General features: G+C 52.9%; 2 protein-coding genes across 2 annotated transcripts in view; one reads left to right on the forward strand and one right to left on the reverse strand.

Annotated features, from left to right (window-relative positions):
• CDH23 (cadherin related 23) overlaps positions 1-13,663 on the reverse strand; it is a 431,052-nt gene that overhangs the window by 42,926 nt on the left and 374,463 nt on the right. The window lies entirely within an intron of this gene.
• The window catches only part of VSIR (V-set immunoregulatory receptor), a 33,532-nt gene that overhangs the window by 3,125 nt on the left and 16,744 nt on the right, over positions 1-13,663 (forward strand). Inside the window, exons 2-3 of the mRNA XM_077125005.1 lie at positions 8,719-9,147; positions 9,934-9,990. Of these exons, the coding sequence (XP_076981120.1) occupies positions 8,719-9,147; positions 9,934-9,990 (486 nt within the window). The remainder of the gene's footprint in view (positions 1-8,718; positions 9,148-9,933; positions 9,991-13,663) is intronic.

The raw sequence follows: 13,663 nt of genomic DNA on the forward strand, positions 1-13,663 counted from the left end.
CTGTCAAAAGCAAGGGACCCAGAGCTGTATGGCCTGCATGCTGGAGGCTTCCTGCACAGTCCTTTGCTTAACAGCTTAGCTTTTTTTTTTTTTTTTAACAGCTTAGCTTTTGGATTCAGCTAGACCTCCGCTCAAATCCCAAGCTGGCCACTAACTGCTCTGTGACTTTGGGCTAGTTGCTCAGCATCTCTGAGCAAGTTTCCTCATCTCTAAAATCGGGCTAATGATAGCTTCTCTCTCGGAGTGCACACGTAACACAGTGCCTGGCCCCTCATGAGGGCTCCATGATGTCCTGTTATAGCTCGGTTGCCTTTGGCTCCCCATCTGAGCTTCCTGCTGCCCACAGGACCCTGCACAGTATCCAGGGCATGGAAGGTGTGGGCTGGTTTCACTGGGACTGAACTCTCAGGAATCCTGGAGGTCTGAAGGCTGCACAGACTCACTTCAGCCACCCCTCTATGAGCAGTTACAGCCTGCAGTGTCCATGGAGGTACCGATTCTCCTCTCAGAGTTTCCCAGGAATAGGGACTTTGCAACTTCGAAGGAGCCCCTGCCAGGATTTGCTTATCTCGGTGGGATCTTTCCCACATTTTGATCTTTACATTCAGCTATTTACTCTGGGTGACCCTCCCCAAAGAGAAAGACGCTGGTTGCCATCTTGCACAACTCTGATTCAGTAATGAGGTTGCTTCGCTACTGACCAAGAAAAGCCAGTTCCTTTAACCTCTCCATGTAGGGCCTTATTCCCCATGGGGACCTGAGAGCAAGCCCTGCCTCCCCTTTTCACTCATCTTGGGACCCAGAACATACTTCCCCCTCATCTGTGCAGTGTACGGGCAGGATGAGATGGTTTCAGCAAGGTTAACCACTTTGTTCTGAGGGATAATTCCATGATGGTGTTTTCTAAGGGGCAGTCATTTACTTATCATCTTAGTTATATATGCAGGCCCACCTACCATCATATTTATTTACTTTCCCCTTAAGCCTACTCATTCTTTTACTTAAGTGCATACATTTTAAAAGGAAACTTTGTATCACTGCCATAAATGGAAAGTCAGTATCACGTGCCATAAATAGAACAAAATTGTGAAAGGAGATAATAGGAAATCCAAATAAGGGTATTAATTTTAGTTGGACACTGTAGCCTAGGGAAAGCACTGAGCCTGAGACCTGATGTGCCTTAGCAAAAACAAAAACAAACACACCGAGTAAAGAAGATTGGCGAGTGGCAGAGATGTTTTGAGGACATGTTAGTATCAAACCGGAATTTCGCTTTGATGTAATCAGGACTGAAAGAGAATCGAAAAGAGAATAACTTCTCTCTATGTGATTTGATGTTACTTATTGCTGTAAAATGAAAAGCAAAACTCCCTGTGCTACAGATGCTGTCAATTCCTTCCCCTCACCCCAGAAGCAGCCTCCCCACCGTAAGGAGCATTAGGCAGGGGCAGGTTTCAGCTCTCCTAGAGGAAGGGAGAGGGGGCAGTGCTCCCCAACCCTGGAGCTAGCTGCCAGACCTGCAGGCCAGGCCCAGTCGCAGGGTTTCTCTGGGCTTCTCCCAGCCTTGAATTCTCCCAACTCCTCTCTACTTTCCTAGCCAGAGCTCACATCCAACTAAATATAGCAAGCAGCTCAGCCAAGTCCTCCCCATGCTGGGGCCAACCAGCCAGCCCAGGACAGGAGAGGGAGAAGGAGCTAGCAGTTTCCCTGGCAAGGGTCCAGGCTAGCTGGTCCTGCATGGGCCAGGCCATCTGCCCATCTGCAAGAAGGAGGTGGGGCCTACAGCCAGCCCCTGGTTACCCCGAGACTCTAGAGTGTAGCAGGGGGCACCAGAACTCTCCAACTACCTGAGTTCAAATCCTGGTACCCCCACTTAGTAGTTGGAAGCCTCTGAGCAAGTTACTTAACCTCCATGCTTCAGCTTCCTTGGCTGTAAGATGGAGACGATAATGACACTGACCTCATGGGGTAAGCAAATCCATATAACAGGGCTTAGAAGGGGACAAGGTACAGAGCGAGGGCCAGCTGCTGCTACTACCACTGAGCCTCCTGCACCAAGGGCAGGGACAAAAAGAGACTTGAAGTCTTCACAGTTCAGGGAATTGAGGGTAAGCAGGCTGGAGCTTGGAGTCTGGGCTGCACACGGACCTCCCCAGGGAGGGTCTGGGGAGCCTGGGAAGGAGTCATCCAGTGCAGCATCCACCGGCCAGGCCTCTGGCCAGCTGCCCAGGCCGTCCCTGGGGAGGAGTGCTGGCCCAGAGCCTCCCAGCCCAGGATGCATTGACGCTTTCCCAAGATTCTGGAAGCGGCGCTTCCTCCAATAGAGCCCGGCTTCCCCTTCCCGGCCTCCTTGGTCCGATGTGAATGGCCACTTCCTGCAGGGTGGGGGTGGGGCAGGTATCAATAAACACATCTGAGATGCCCTTTGTCCCTGAGCTCTTCGCAGAGCCCCAGAGGTGGGCAGGCCCGCTGGCTGCAGCTCTCAGCCCTTTGACTCCAGGGGCATTTCCTGGAGTTTAGCGGCGCCGACTCAGGCCTGATTGGTCCCTGTCTCTGTTTCCCTCTGTGCACTGCATCCCGATAAAGAGGAACCCACTCAACCTGGACCATCCCGAGGGACGGCAGGGAGCCAGGGGCCAGGTTCCGTGTCCATTTGGGGCCGTCTGTCAGTGCAACCAGCTGGACTTTTGGCTCGACCCTGGGGCTGGCAATGGCAGACAGGCACTTTTGTTTACGTGGCACCCCCTAGCAGCTGGACAGATTTCAGCTGTTTGGGTGGGGCCTCCCAGACCTGACTAATCAAGCCAGGGACCCACCTCCACAGGCTGGGCGTGGCCCCAGCGACCGCAGGCTCAGCAGCGGGGAAAATCCGCAGGCTTAGCCACACCCACATCCAAACACACCCGTCGCGTGCACGCCCACCACATTTCATGACACCCAGGCGGGGAGAGGAGAAGCGCCTGAAAACAGGCGTCCAGAGACGATGCCAGACAAGAACTCCTCCCTCCGCTGCAGAACCTTGTACAGCAGGTTGGGCCTCACCTGTGGCTGAGGGTGACACTGCTGGAAAGTGGCAGAAGCAGGACTAAATTCTGAGTGGGTGTCCCTTATTGAACTCTGTGCTCCGCACGGTCTCTCTGCTTTGAGCTTGGCTCACTTTGTGGAACGAAAGAATGATGTTTTCAGGCTGAGGTCAACTAGAGGTTAGTCTACTCTCTCTTTGAATAGCTGGAGGATGAGGTGTGAGCGCCGCCCATTGGAGGGGTGGGGGCTCTCCCTGTGAGCAAGGCTGGAATGTCCTAGGTATACAGCTCTGCTCAGCTGCATGCTGGCTGTGTGGCCTTGGGCAAGTCACCTGACTTCTCTGAGCTCACCTTTGAAAGGGCGATAGTGATGAGAGGGGTGTATGAGAATTCAACAAGGCGGCAAGTGTAAGGTACTTAGCAAGTGCCCATGATCACCTTTGCAACCCACTTCTTGCCCTCTTTCTTTGACCTCAGGGACCTCAATCGCTCCCACTTGCCCTTGGGATTTCAGAGCTGGAAGGGACCTAGGAGCCTGGGGAGTCTCTCAAGTTAAGGGGAGAAGGGGTGGGGGTTGCTCAGAGAAGGGATGGGAGCTGCCCATGGCAGCAGCACAGCAAGGGCCTGGCTAAGAGGAGACTGAGGCCATTGGCTCTTACAGCCCAGGATAGGGTTTTATACCTGAGACCCAACATTTTCCCGGTTCACAGCATTCTCCTTCTAGGTGCCCCCTACTTCTCTACCCAATGGCAGGTGGGGCCTGGGGGGTGGGGTGGGCAGGATGCTGGGTCCCAAGGGCAGCACAGTGACTGCCCGGTTCCCGCTGGGCACGAGCTCAGGCCCAGGGACACTTTCCTGTCCCGTGAGCTCTCGGCCACCCTGGAGCCAGGGACCTTCCTCCCCACCCACTTTCCTGGTTCTCCCACAATGACCCAGGTGTTCCAAAGGATCTGCTCCTGACAATAAGCAACATCCTCCTGCCAAATGATTGTAATTCCAGTCGGGCTATATATATATATCCCCTCACCACGTGTGCGCGTGCGGGGGTGCTGAGGCCCGTGGCGGAGGTGCAGGCACGCACATGCGCGTGCTCCGTCCTCCCCACCGCCGTGACCTGGAGTGTCCTCCCGAGGACAGGCTGCTCTGGGCCTTGTCCTGGCTGGAGTCTCAAGCACGACAAATAGCATGTTTTCTGCCCCCTCTCCGCCAGGACAGAACCCTGGAGCCCCTTGGCCCACGCCCATCTTGAAACTCCGCACATCCCTGCCCCCCCAAACCCTCACTCCTGACCTGCATCCCGGGGCTGCTTCTTCTTTTCATAAAAGAGGAAGAGGCCCTTCTGAGGCCTGGAGGGGTGGTGCTGGGGGTGGGGTGGGGTGTTGTGTGTCCTCCCCCCGCTGTCCCTGACCCCCATTTTTCTCTGTCCCCTTGTGGATCTGCAAGGGAAGGCACAGAAAATCCCCCTCATCCCCACCCCTGGGCGGTCCAGGCAGTTCCAAGGTCATTACCACATTGCAGGGACCCAGGGAGGCGCTTCGCCTGATGTCCCACCCCCTGTTCACATCAACGCCCACCCCACCCACCCTGCCCACACCTCGGCTCCGCCGGTCCACACTCCCCAGCCCACGTAGTAGCCCCCCCGCCGCACACCTCACTTCCTGTCTCTGCCAGCCTCCCAGGTGGGTGCGCTCCTGGGAAAGGCTGCTGGAGCTGCATTCTGCTCCAAGCTCCAGGTGGCTCTGGGTCAGCTCTGGGGCGTGATGATGTTGGGCAAAGGAAAAATGGGATCTCAGCTGGGAGAGATGCTGGTGGGAGCTGCCACAGGGCCTTTTCCTGGGAAGGGTGGAGCTCAGGACCAAGACAACTGCCAGCCCACTCTTCAGTTTCTGGGAGTGTCTGAGGAGGTTAATTTGCCCAGCTACGCCTCATCTCCATTTTCTAGCACAGCCATAGTTCTGAGGCCACACCCTCAGGGGCCTACAAGGAGGAAGTCCAAGCTGGCCTGGAAGGAGCTTGGGTGCAGCCCAGCTCTCTGGGGTCTCTTTTCCACTGAGCCTGGTGCGGGGCCGAGAGCAATGGGTTGGCAGTGAGAGAAGATGTGGTTCAGTCTCTCCTCTGCCAGGCCCCTGCTGGGGACCTCGGGTGGACTGTCTCCTCTCTGAGCCTGAGGGTCACACCTGCAGGACTGTGGGCTTGGCCAGTAGAGCCCCACCCTGGCCAGCCCAAGGCAGCACACTCACAGATCACACACTCAGATGTCCATGGAATCAAGCAAATATGCTGAGGGAGTGAAGCAGGCTGGGGAACATTAGAGACTAGAGGAAACTGTGGCAAGTGGGAACGCTGGAGCATATCTAAGAGGGGGAGGGGGTGCTATACAGTTCTAGTTGACAGTTGCTTTGTAAGGAAGTTAGTTTAATGTTATCTTCTGATTTTCCAAGAGAAACGAGTTGTTAAGTTTATATCCAATTCCTAGTGTTTAAATAGTGGCAATCTCAAAAAAATTAAAATTATGTGAGGGAACCATGGGATCAACAATTCCAGCCTGACCAAAGCGGGGAGAACAAGTGCAATTAATAAAGTATCAGTGGCAGAGAGAGTTCAAATAGAGTCAAGAGGCTGCTTAGTAGGTTGCTCTCACACAAGCTTCAGGTAGACCTTGCTACCTATCATAACCTGCCAATCCCCAACCAGGACCATTCCAGCCAATCCTAAAGAACACCTAGGGCAATATATAAGATTCCACAAGGGTTCCAGGCACCAGAGTAAGTTGCCGGAAACCTACAACCTCCAGATGGGTCCCTGGTTCAGATAAGTCCTGACACCCAGCCCAACCTCTCCAGAACATCAGATAGTTCCATCTCCCTACCCTATATTAGTGACAGACCCTTCCAAAATACAAAAAATTTAGAATTGCCAAAGCCCAAATAACCCCAGTGAGAGGTATGGAAAGATCAAAGGTGATAGTGGAATTATACTGAAAAGATAAGACTTAACAAATGAATATGAATGCTGAATCATTAAATTGATATCTCTTTTAGTCTCCAGTATTTTAGAGCAGCTAGATGTAAAAACCCAAAATTGTGAAATTGTAACCCATGTCAAAGTCTGAAATATGTTCTACAACTAATTATGGTGCTGTACTTGGAAATTTGTAGCTTTTTTGTATATATGTTATTGTTCACAAAAAAGAAGAGAAAAATCAATTATGATGATAAAAAAGTAAAAAAAAAGTAAGTCCTTGATATAGCATAACAGAGAAGTCAGGATTTAACAAATGAGTATGACTGCTGAATCACTATACTGATATTTCGGTTGGTCTCCAGTGTCTTGGAGCAGCTAGAAGAAAAAAACAAAAACTCATGGAACTGTAACCCATACCAAACTTTATGATCTGTTCTATAACTGCTTGTTAAAATGTACTTGGCAATTTATTTGTTTTTTTGTATATTTGTCATAATTTCACAATGAAAAATTTTTTTTAATTTATGTGGGGGGAAATAAAATACATCTGGAGTCTGGTTGTGGCCAGTGGGCTGCCAGTTTCTGAACTTTTTCTTCAGTATAGTGTCTAAGTGCCTAAGTTTGAATTCTGACTCTAGCACTTACTGTATGATCATCGGTGAGTTACTTAGCCTCTCTGGGCCCCAGTTCACTTATCAGTGAAATGGAAATAAAAATAGCATGTATTATATCAGGGCTGTTAGATATTTCTATAAAGCTCTTATCATGGCACATAATATGATAGATACTATTTCTTATTATTATAGTTCGAATTAGATCCTGCTTCTACTCCAGGTGCTGAGTTCATACCCTTGGAACTTCAGGCAAACCCCTTTATGGGACTCTGTTTCTGCTGAAAAAAGACCAGCATCTTGCCAAAGAAGTTTTGAAATCTGTGTCCAACATAGCAATGGTTTCCAAAAATCTGGGGCTCCTAGACAAGGCTCCCCTTCCATGTGGGTGAAGTGAAAGGGAGGCTCGGGAGTCTGTCTGTCTTCCCTCCTAGCCGAGGGCTGAAACTCCACCACTGCAGACAGTCTTTGGAGCCAGGCTTTGCTGCTTCCTGACACCCTCCTTTAAACATGCAGGCACTTCAGGATTGTATCACAAGCTTGTTATCAGTCATTTACACCTTACTAGGAAAGAATTTGAAGCTGGCTTCTCCTTTCCAATGTGTAGAAGAACTGCTTTTCGCTCCTAGGAAATGTTTCTTTAATTGCTACAAGCAATTGCACAGCCCTTTAGCTCCAATGCATCAAGCACCAGGTGCAAGCGAGGTGCTTGCAGAGCACTTCCTGTAAAGCGCTACTCATCTTTGCCTCAACTCCGCCAGGTAGATATTTTCATTTCTGTTAAGCAGTGGAGAGTCTGAGCCTCAGAGTCCAAGTGATTCACAGGAGTCAGACTCCAGTGGATTCTATATATATTCCAAACCCTCCTTCCCTGCCTGCCTATAAGAGCCAAGTAAAGTAAAGATAATAACATCCGCTAATCGTAGCTATCCTCCGTAAGTCTGCACAGGGCATTAGAGCTCACAGCTCATGCTCTCATCTTTTCTCTTTCAGCTCTCTCAGCAACCCCGTCATATAACTAATAGTTTTTTTGTTGGACAGATGAGGTAACTGAGGCTCATACAGCTAGGTAGACCAGGACTCCACTCTTTGAAAACCAGGATTCTTTTTTCAAAGGCCAACGCTTTTGTGATTAACTGCTAGGGGACTAAGGTAGGAAAGAGGAGCAGGGGATGGCTTCATTTTCTTATTGAAAAAATAAAAATAACTAGAAAATATTCCTGGGAAGACTGGGTGGGAGGCAGGTGCATGGATGAGGTGACCTTTCGTGCGTTCCCTGTCCGACCCATCCCTCGGACCCTTGGTTTTCTGCTATCCCCCCTCTTGCCCAGGGCGCCTTCTCTACTGCTGAAATCCTCTTGGCCTATCAAGCCCAAAGTCCCTCCCTCCTCGGAAGTCCCCCAGATCCAAGGGAAGACTGTTTCCCCTCCTCTGAGCACTCCCGGGCTTCCCCTTTAGATTACAGGACTCCCTCCTCAGGTTGCAGGCTTCTCCTCCCCGCTAGACTGAGCTGTCACTGAGAGGCCACACGCGTCGCCTCCAGCTGAGACTGGGCACCTGGCCCAGCCTTGCACTCGTGTTCCGTCAGCGTTCCCTGATGAGGAACTTGGAAGGCACGTCCAGCCTCAGTGGCAGGAAGGGGCAAAAAGTGCCAAGGGTCCCCAGAAGGGTGATGGAGGACACAGAGGGAAGTTCCCAAATGGCCCTTTTGCTCCCCGGCCTGCCTTCTACCCACAGAGCTGGGCAGGGGGCTGGGCAGTGCCAGGGTGGAGCTAGAGCCACACACTTTCACTCCCGGGCTGAGTCCAGCGAGGCCTGTCGCCTGCCTTGAGTCTCTACCCCTTGTCGAGCTCCCCTGTCCCCCCAGCTGGCCAAGCTCCCCAGGTGCCTCCCCCCACATCCTGGGATGGAGGCCGGGTAAGTTTCTTGTACAGAAGGAGAAGTTAAGGACCTCCTCAGGGAGGTCAGGTGACTTGCCCAGCGCCTGCAGTTGGGGAGTGGCTGGACGGGGCCCTAGAACCCCCATGTCTGGAGCCCTGGACAAGGTCCTCTCCAGCTCAGGGGGACACCCAGAGTGGCGCTGGCCGGGTCGGTGACAGACCTTTCGTCTCTCTGAACAGGTCTGGTGGCAGCCTTCAAGGTCGCCACGCCGTACTCCCTGTACGTGTGTCCCGAGGGGCAGGACGTTACCCTCACCTGCAGGCTCTTGGGCCCTGTGGCTAAAGGGCACGATGTGACCTTCTACAAGACGTGGTACCGCAGCACGTGGAGCGAGCTGCAGGCCTGCTCGGAGCGCCGGCCCATCCGCAACCTCACCTTCCAGGACCTGCGCCTGCACCACGGGGGCCACCCGGCCACCAACACCAGCCAGGACCTGGCCCACAGCCGTGGGCTCGAGTCGGCCTCCGACCACCACGGCAACTTCTCCATCACTATGCGCAACCTGACGCTGCTTGACGGCGGCCTCTACTGCTGCCTGGTGTTGGAGATCAGGCACCACCACATGGAGCACAGCGTCCACGGCACCGTGGAGCTGCAGGTGCAGCCAGGTGAGGGCCTGAGGGCCGACGTGTGCACAGGGCAGCTGGGAACGCAGGGGATGGGATGGCGGGGACGGCCAGTGGACCTGGGGGGCAGGGATGGCTGTGTGGCTGTGACACCAAGAGAGTGGGCTTGTTTGACCGTGCGGCTGGAGGTGTGTGATGCTGTGTACGTGACGGTGTGACATCAGGGAAGCATTTGTGAGGCCCCGGAGGGGCCTCTGTGGGGCTGTCTGTGGCCGCGGAGTGTGGAGCTGTGCAGAAGTGTCTGTGGTTACCTGGGTGTGATGGGGAGGGAGGGCAGACATGGCTCTGTTTGTGACAGCAGGACTTTAAGGCCAGAGGGTGTTCACACCTGGGCTGGGGGTATGGCGCTGATGACCACACCATGGCATGGCAAGTGTGTGCAACAGTGCAAGGGATACGTGACCTGGGTGCGGGTGCCCCAGTGTATTCTTGTGCATGCATCTCCTTAGGGGAAAGCGCAAGGGCTGATGGACTGACTAGAGGAGTGGGTGCTGGCAGGTGTCCTAACAGCCTTGGGGGCAGCATGCCTGTCCCTTGGGGGACAGGCAGGGCATGTCTGGGTGTGTGGCAAGAATGTGCCAGTTTGTGTGTATGTGTGCAAGTGTGTGTGGTTTGGCATGTGTATGTGTACCTGCACAAGTTCCAGTTGGGCCAAGTGGGTGCTGGCATGAGTGCCTGTGATGGAAGGGACATGCTGGCCTGGACAAGCTTCCCTGGCCTCTGGGCCTGTCATCCACGTAGTGACCCTTCTCTTCTTTGCTTCCACAGGCAAAGAAGCACCATCCAAATGCATCGCGTATCCAGCCTCCCCCCAAGAGAGTGAAAGTAAGGGACTGCCTCCTTGCCTCTTCTTGGTTGTCTGTTCTTTTCTGTCTTCATCTTAGGCTCACTCCAGTGTGAACTCTGATCTTATCACCTAAGCCACCGACCCTACCCTCATCATGGCTCCTTTGCTATGACAACCGCTTTTGTTCCCTTCTTCATCTGATCCATGTTCCACAGCCTTCAGACTGTGGGAATGCACTCCTGGAAGGGGCAAGGGGTGAGACCCCTCCCCAGACAGTCCCTGGTGGGCTGTACCCTGGCGGTAACCTTTGGCTAGGGGAAGTGCCCCACAGCAGGTACTGATGCCACAGGCTGCTGAGCCTGTTTTCAGTGAGCCCTACCCCAACAACCAGCCCTCTGCAAAATGGGAAGGTTGAAGGGTTGTGGGGGTATCCTCTTGGCTTAGGGCACAGGGGGAGGTTCTGGAAGGAGAATAGAACTAACTTTCCTGGAGCTTCTACTATGTGCCAGGCACTGTGCTAGGTCCTTTTGACTGTTATTATCTCAGTGAATTCTTATCAGAACCCTCTGAAGTTGGCATCATTCTCACCACCTTGCATATGTAGAAACTGAGGCCCAGCGAGGTGCCCTAACTTGCTCACGTTCACACAGACAGCAAGAAGAAGCACAGCTGAGATTGAGCTTCAGGCCTGCTTACTTCACCTTCTTCCCAGCCCAGAAAAGGAGACTGGACATTCAGGGGTGTTTGCCCAGAGAATCCCCCTATGAGAGAAGGCATGACTCTAAGGGGTCCCCAGGCTCTCAGAGCATAGACAAGGATGCCCGGCAGCATGTTGACAGCAGGCAAGAGGGAGACATCTCTCCTGAGCAGAGAGAGGCTTGGCTTCCATAACTTTCTATCCACCCAGTATTTATTACGCATCCAGTGTGCGTAATAAAACACGGGCCCTGGAAATAAAACATCCAAAACTGCATCCTGCCCTGCAGGAGAACCTGCACAAAGACCTAAGCCAGGAACAGGGGAACAGCAAAGCTGCAGCCCCCAGCAAGCCCCAACTCAAAGCCCCACAGTGACTTTTATTCAATCTACTCTTTTTTTTTTTTAACCCCCCTAACCAACAAACAGACCAGTCAGGCGCAAAATTAGAACGCACATTTTGGCCTGAGCCAGATTCACATGGAACTAAGACTCGCCTTGGTTCAGCCCCTCTCCCTACACACACCAGTGTTCACGTGTCTCCCCTGGCACCAAGCGGCTGCTGTCCTCACTTCCTCCGCAGCAGCTCCCTGATAAGGGTGGGGCCGCGAGCGCCCTCCTTCCCACACTGCAGTCTCCAGACCACGCACGCGCACACATGGATAGGTTGACTCATACCTGTGGGACGCACAGTGCTCACTTCCCCTTGCTTTTTCCACTCTGAACAATCCCCTCACCGCTCCTTCCTCCATTAGCTGTGGCTGCAGGGCTCTTAGAGACAGCTACCACTGCCACTGGCCCCATTTCATAGATGGGAAAACTGAGGTTCAGACAGTAGAAGCGACGCCAAGAGGAGATCCCAGGGTGCCTGCTTCCAAGTTTGCAAATTCTGCCGGAGCACCTGGCTGCCTTCCTGGCTGTTAACACCAACTTTCTGAAAATTAATTATATGGTTTAAGTCTTGGGGACAGAGATGAGAGGTGCTAGAGGAGATGATGCTAGAGAAACCAGGTGCTAAATGGAAAGCAAGCAGAGATTTGGATAATTTATTCTTGATCTAGAACCCCAGAGAAGGAGTTGCTAGAAAGAGATCACCTGTGTAATCCCTGGAGTAAGGAAAAGAGCCCCAGAGTGAGGCAGAAACCTTAAACTCAACTTTCAAGAGAGGGTCAGCTTTCCTCTGCTGGGTTTTGACATTTTCATTCCTCTCCATTTCACGGGATGGTCATGACCCCTCACTCTGTCCAGTATGAACTGGCTACTGGAAGGCCAAAAGGACATGTTTCTTCTGTCCTAGCTGTTGAGGGCAGGGGTATGGATTCAGTGACCTCTGGAGTCCCCTCACAAGCTCTTGGTTTAGAAAGCCTGAGTCTGAACTCTAGAGCTGTGTTAGAGTCTCAGCATCAAGGCAAGTGTGGTCCCAGATGGGAAGAAATCGACTGTAACTTCCAGGTTGGGTGGGGGTCTGTTTAGATAGCACTTCCATTCTCTGGGGTACCATTTCTCCACTGAGAAATGGGAGCAAGTGCGTCCTTTCCTTCTAACAGGAAGGTGATCAGTGTCCTCTGAATGCAGATGCTCCCGTGCCTGGACCCTAGTGAGGAAGACAACAGGGAAGGGTGGAGACTGCGGTGAGCACGCTGCAACCAGCCTGTAAAGCCAACTCTGACTGCCACCCAAGAGTATCAGAGCCACAAGCAAAGTCATAAATTTAGATTTTATGTGGACTCTCTTGATTTTAGAATGCCGGCAACTGATTAAACAACAAATTAAGGGCAACGGTGGCTCAGCGGCAGACTTCTCGCCTGCTGTGCGGGAGACCCGGGTTTGTTTCCCCGTGCCTGCACATGAAGGAAAACAAAAAACAAAAACAAAATAAGTACATTTGCAACCAGAGTCCACTCTAGTAAAAGGCAGTGCAGCAAAGTGGTTAAGAGAACAGGCCCTGCCGTCAGCCAAGTTACTAAACTTCTCAGTGTGTTGTTTCCCAGTGTGTAAAATAGAGATGACAATTATAATAGTGCCTAATTTCCGGGACTGTTATGAAGCAGAAATGAAGTACTAAAATGCTAAGAATGATGCCTGGCACAAAGTACTGTGTAAATGCTGGCTAGCATTACACTCAGACGCAGGAGACAGGCCCTGCTTTCCAAGTTGACTCATCCCCCTGTGTCAAGTAGGATGGCAAGCAGATGGCAGCAGGCAGTGGACATTTGTTCTCTAATGATTTTAGAAACACTTGCCCTGCAACCTATGTCACCAGGCTTCGTAGGCCCCAGGGTCTGCTGCTAGGGGTCACTCTCCACTGCCACTCACCTTGGGAAAATCCCCCATGCCCTGTCGCTCTGAGACTGGCACCCCTCAGCAGCTTTGGAACCTGTTCAGTGAGCAGGGCCGCTAGCCAGGAAATTGTGTTTTTCCTTTCTAGTTTTAGCCCAAACCCAAGTCTCCTAAGGCTACCGTTAGGAAGTGGGAGACATGCTGGTCTGTGAAATAATGAGAGTCCAAGTCTGCCTGAGGGAGGGGGCGGGGACAGGAGGGGCGCTCAACTGGGGAAGTTGGTGCCTGAACAGCCCCTGCATTGTCAAGGGGCTGTGGTTTTGCACTGAGCCCAGGGAGCCCATCCCTCCATGCACACCCTGTGCCCCTTAACACAGCAGGATGTGCGGTCGGCTTTCATCTAGCCCCGCCCCAGGGAACCAGGCAGCCAACCCTCAGCAGTCAAACTTGCCCCTCCACGTATCCCCACGGGGTACCTGCAGGCCCCGGCAGAAACCCACTCAGCAGTGAGACGGGCCTTCCCGACTCGCCCCGATGTGTGCAGGCTGGCACACTCCTCAGTGCTGGTCTGACAGCCGCCTCTGCTGTGCTGATCACCGTCCCCAGACAAGCTTAGCTCTGATGACCACCCGGCTTGCCCCTCTCCAGTGGTGGGAGCCCATGCACTGGCCACACTTGGGGGGCGGGCAGGAGCTGCTGGGAGGCTGGATTTGCAGAGGAACCCACAGCTACAGA

Source organism: Tamandua tetradactyla, chromosome 13 (assembly GCF_023851605.1).
Source record: "Tamandua tetradactyla isolate mTamTet1 chromosome 13, mTamTet1.pri, whole genome shotgun sequence".
Taxonomy (NCBI): domain Eukaryota; kingdom Metazoa; phylum Chordata; class Mammalia; order Pilosa; family Myrmecophagidae; genus Tamandua; species Tamandua tetradactyla.